This window comes from Mandrillus leucophaeus, unplaced genomic scaffold, assembly GCF_000951045.1.
Source record: "Mandrillus leucophaeus isolate KB7577 unplaced genomic scaffold, Mleu.le_1.0 Scaffold215, whole genome shotgun sequence".
In the NCBI taxonomy this organism is placed as follows: Eukaryota; Metazoa; Chordata; class Mammalia; order Primates; family Cercopithecidae; genus Mandrillus; species Mandrillus leucophaeus.
Genome location: NW_012102199.1, coordinates 567,061 through 571,698, shown reverse-complemented (window position 1 = coordinate 571,698; position 4,638 = coordinate 567,061). Strand labels below are relative to the sequence as shown.

The following is a 4,638-nucleotide window of genomic DNA, read 5'->3' as shown; positions in this document are numbered from 1 at the left end:
ACTTAGAGGCATGATATACTCTTGCTTACTCACCCCGACTGCTTCCCAGTGGGTGAAATTAGAGCAGTTGATTGGAATGTCACCTTTCCCGCTTGTGGATCTGTTTCAGGAGTTCAGTGTTATTTCCACTTGCACGTAACAGGACTGTGTGTTAAGCTGGTGTGTTTGGAACATTACAGCCACAGGCAGTGTGGTCATGAACCATGCAGGTTGTCGTTTGCGTTTCACTCATCTCCCTCTTGGCTTCCCAAATTCCCAAAGGGCATGATCTTGACCACTCACATGGAAGTTGGCATAACATGTTTCCCTGGTGTTTGGTATATAGGAAGTTTTTATAGTTTTAAATTTAAATGAGGATTATGAGCTTAGTTTTTATACTTTTGTTTGCAATGGGAAAATTGCAGAAGACCGGTGTGATGTCATCCAGAGAAATTTTCTGATCGACACCAGGGGCCGCCCAAGATTGTATTATCAGCTGAGTGTTTGACTAAACCTGTTTTTCACTCTTTAACTTTTTTCTCATTTTAATTATTTGTGCCCTCTAAGAAGTGAATTTCCTCTCCCACGCTTGCTGCCTTTGTAGTCTTTCATTCTCCATTGTGTCCCCTGTGTTATCTTCCTCCTAGGAAACACTCCTCTTAAGCAGAGCGAAGTGCCCAGCTCACTGCCAGCCCCCACGTTGTGATCTACATTGCTCTCTGGCCATCTTGGAGTCTCTCTCAAAGCAGGGTTTTAATCCATAAACTCAAAGAGTCTTATTCTGTTGCCTAGGTTGGAGTGCAGTGGCATGATCATAGCTTTCTGCTGCAGCCTTGCTGAGCTCAAGCAGTGCTTCCGCCTCAGCCTCCTAAGAGCTTGGGACTCTGTGTGCGAGCACATCCAGCTGTGTTTCATATTATGGTGCAGATGAATCTCAGTGCCACATACCCCGCACCAGCTCTGTTGAAAAAGATGAATAGCTGAAAAGGTGTAAAGTGAAAACAGGTAAAGAAGATGGGATAATGGCTTTAAAAGAGGGAACAAGGAGAAAATGCCACTCTTAGCTGTGAAGGGCACAGCTGAGTCAGTGGGAATGCATAGCCTGAATTAATGACATTTCTGTCATAATCTTTCAGCCTGTAATTTGGCCAGGTGTAGTGCCTGAAGGGCCAGCTCACCAAGTAGAAGTGGACAGACACCAAGAGGCCAGTAGGAACTTGTGAAAGGGGATAGATTGCATAGAGGCTGAGTAGTTTTTACATGTGTGCCGAGTGGTTGATTGGTTTTCAGTGTAAGTAGGTGTTGTCATCCACACACCTGCCACCACCTCTGGCTTCATTCTGTGGGTCTTTGTGCCACCCACCTGGCATTGTTACCTAATTTCATCTGTAATTTTGCATCCTGCATTTCTAATGTAACATCACATACCCTCACCTTCACAAAGTCTAGAAATCTATGGAATGGGCTGCAAACTGTGGCCTGCAGGCCAGTTTTATTGGCACACTGTGAGGCTCATTTGTTTCAGTATTATTTGTGTCTACTTTCATGTTATGATGATGGCAGAATGGAATATTTTAACAGGCTGTTTGTCCTGCACATCTGGCCCTTTATTGGAAAAGTTAGCCTAGCCTGCCCCTGCTAGAATACATTTTATTAACCCAACAGTTTTTGTTTGGTTGGTTGGTTGGTTGGTTGGTTGGTTGGTTGGTTGGTTGGTTTTGAAGATGGAGTCTCGCTCTGTTGCCCAGGCTGGAGTGCAGTGGCGCGATCTGGGCTCACTGCAACCTCTGCCTCCTGGGTTCAGGCAATTCTCCTGCCTCAGCCTCCTGAGTAGCTGGGACTACAGGTGCATGCCGCCATGCCCGGCTAATATTAGTAGAGATGGGGTTTCACCGTGTTGCCCAGTCTGGTCTCGAACTCCTGAGCTCAGGCAATCCACTCGCATCGGCCTCCCAAAGTGCTGGAATTATAGACGTGAGCCCCCACGCCTGGCCAGCCCAACAGTTTTGATCTTGTCTGTGTGAAAGTTTTGTTTTGTTTTTGCTACATGCTTCTCACAGGAACATTTTACATTCATGAATCTATCCACCCAGATTTACCCATCAGCAACATGATGTAACCCACATGTAACAATGGAACCTTTCACTGTACCTGAGCCACTTGTCCCTTCAGCTGCTGGCACCTTTTGCCGGGAAAATATGGTGCAGCATTTTCAGTGCTACTAGTTTAATTAACCTGCTGATGAGGTTCAAAAGCAGAGAGACTGGAATTCTGGTTGATGAGATTGTGGTCTGCCCGGTTTCCTGGTCCTCCTGGCTGCAAGATCCTTGTGTGCGGGTGTCCCCTCCAGTGGAGAACAGAGAGCGTGAGTGTGGCTCACACTCTCCCCTAGCAGGAAGGCCAGTATATCTCTGCCTTGGCTTGTCTGATTCAAGGCAAGCTGCAGGGTCTGAGGTACTGCAGAATCAAGAGGTAATGGGGCCCCACCACTCGACTGGTCCAAGAGGTGGGGGGTGGGGTGTATACATGCTGCATGAAGGAGGATTAAGGCTTCTAAGAGCTGCCTCGGCTCATGGCCACTGGCCCGGCTCCAGGTGGCGCAGTCTGGCTGATGACACGAGCGCAGTTCTCACCAGCTGCCTGAGCCAGTCAGATGGAAAAGTAATTCTGTTTGTGCTTCCCCACTGACACAGATTGCACAATTAAACAGGCCACTGTCATGAATTTGAAGTAGCCGCCACTGTAGCACCTAGGAGGGGAATAGACCTTCTGATACTGATGTTGTGTAACCAGCATTTTAGCAAAGATGTTTCTAGGACAAGATAAGATGTAAATTGCTGTAAATTGAATCATATTGAGAAATTACCAGGTTTTTACTAGTCAGGGTCCCTCGTCCCCTTGTTTTTGTCCCCGGGCAGAATCTAGCATTCCCCGAAAATAATTGTTTATACAAGAGCCTTGGAGCGGTGGAGAGGTGACCTCCTCTACCTAAAGGGTATGTGTGACTGTGAACTTGTGATTTCATGAGGGGCTGTAGTCAGTTGGCGTAGGCTAGCACTCTGTATGGAATAAAACAAATTTAAGCCATGTCCTTTCAGGCATCTTACTGCTTGGGAAGCATAAATAACAACTTGGTGTCCCTTCCCTTTGCCCCCACACCTCATGGCTTCAGTAGGGTGGTATGTTTTAGATTTCACCTATGCCACGGGGTATGTCTCATTGTAAGCAGATGGCCACGTGCTGCAGGGAGAGGTCTTGGCTCTGATTTGTTTAGGAGGATGAAGTTCTTTGGAAATACTACTGCTAGAAGTCTGACTTAAGACCCAGCTTATGGGCCACATGGCACTCAGCTGCTTCTGCAGAGAAGGCAGGCCACGGATGGGTACAGCAAAGTGTGGTGCTGCTGTCCAAGCCAAAGACCCGTGTGGGGTAACTGGGCCTCTGCCCCTTGTGGGTGTTGCCAGTGTGCTTGGTGAGTGGAGGCAGCTGCGGAGCAGAGGACTTTGAAGCACGTGCTGCTCCAAGTGACGTCCAGCCAACCAGGCCATCATACACTCTGCCTCTGTCACCATGGGGATGATGATGAAGGTGATAAAGTCGCAGCCTGCTTTTTAGGGTTGCTGTGTGAATAACTAAGCCAATACAGATGAAGTGCTGGATAAGAGTATCAGCTCAGGAAGTGGCAGGTACCTCCTGTGGAGCTCTTCCAGGCCCCTAGTGCAGGTCGGTGTGATGATGGTTTGCATAAAGCTCTGCTAAGTGTGGTTTTACGGGAGAATCAGAAAGCCTTCTGTTAACCAGCCATCGTCTTGGCGACTGCTACTGCCTTCCCTGGCGTCTTTCTGCCTGTGTGCTCCATCACTTTAGGAGAGGGGTGAGTCTGAACAGACCAGACAGAATGAAGGCAGGATTATTGGGTTTCAGGGGGCCTGCTGGGAGGCCAGGACTTCAGGTAGAACTATAAATACAAAGTATAGTTGGTCCCAACCCATTGGTTTTCTCAGTGACTTGTGATGGACAGAACTGGAACTGAATCTCCAGCAATCAGCAGATTCTGGGCAGTTGTTTATGGTCTTTCTCTTTTCCTCTCTGGCTTGCCTTTAGAGTCCCAGAACTAAGCCTGCCCTACATGTCTGTATCTATCTCTATCTTGCTTTGCTTTCTAATCTCCTTTCGTGGTCTGGGAACAGGTTGCTTGGGGCCAGGCGCTTTGTGATGAGTGGGCTCAAAACAAAGTCCGTCTGGAGACCCTGAAAGCCCCTTCAAAGGATAGGAGCTAATTGGGGCAGGCGATGAAGAGAACTATGGCTTGATGGAGGATGCCAGTGAAGAGGGCTTGCTGCCATCCACTTTGCAAGTAGGAACTACATCATTGCAGAAAGTGTTCAAACTTTCTGAACTGGTTTTGGATTTTTTGTTTTCTACATCTTTTTTCATTTTTCTACTTCTTTTTTGATTTTTTTTGATTTGTCTGAACTATTTTGATTTGTCTGAACTATTGACTAGATTGTAAATAAGGTTAGTCCAAGGAAACAATTTGTTTCCTGCTCAGAGTTATAAAACATTACAGTTGTGTTCATTACAGTTAAGTACTGTCTATCCCTAAAATTTCCCCAAAATTCACTTAAATATTATGATTGCAGAGAACATCTTTGAAAA

General features: G+C 46.8%; 1 protein-coding gene across 1 annotated transcript in view; it reads left to right on the top strand.

Moving 5' to 3' along the window:
• Window positions 1-2,143: 2,143 nt before the first annotated feature.
• The window catches only part of BRD4 (bromodomain containing 4), a 59,125-nt gene continuing 56,630 nt past the window's right edge, over window positions 2,144-4,638 (top strand). The window contains exon 1 of the mRNA XM_011980616.1: window positions 2,144-2,414. Within this exon, the coding sequence (XP_011836006.1) occupies window positions 2,221-2,414 (194 nt within the window). The 5' untranslated portion in view covers window positions 2,144-2,220. The remainder of the gene's footprint in view (window positions 2,415-4,638) is intronic.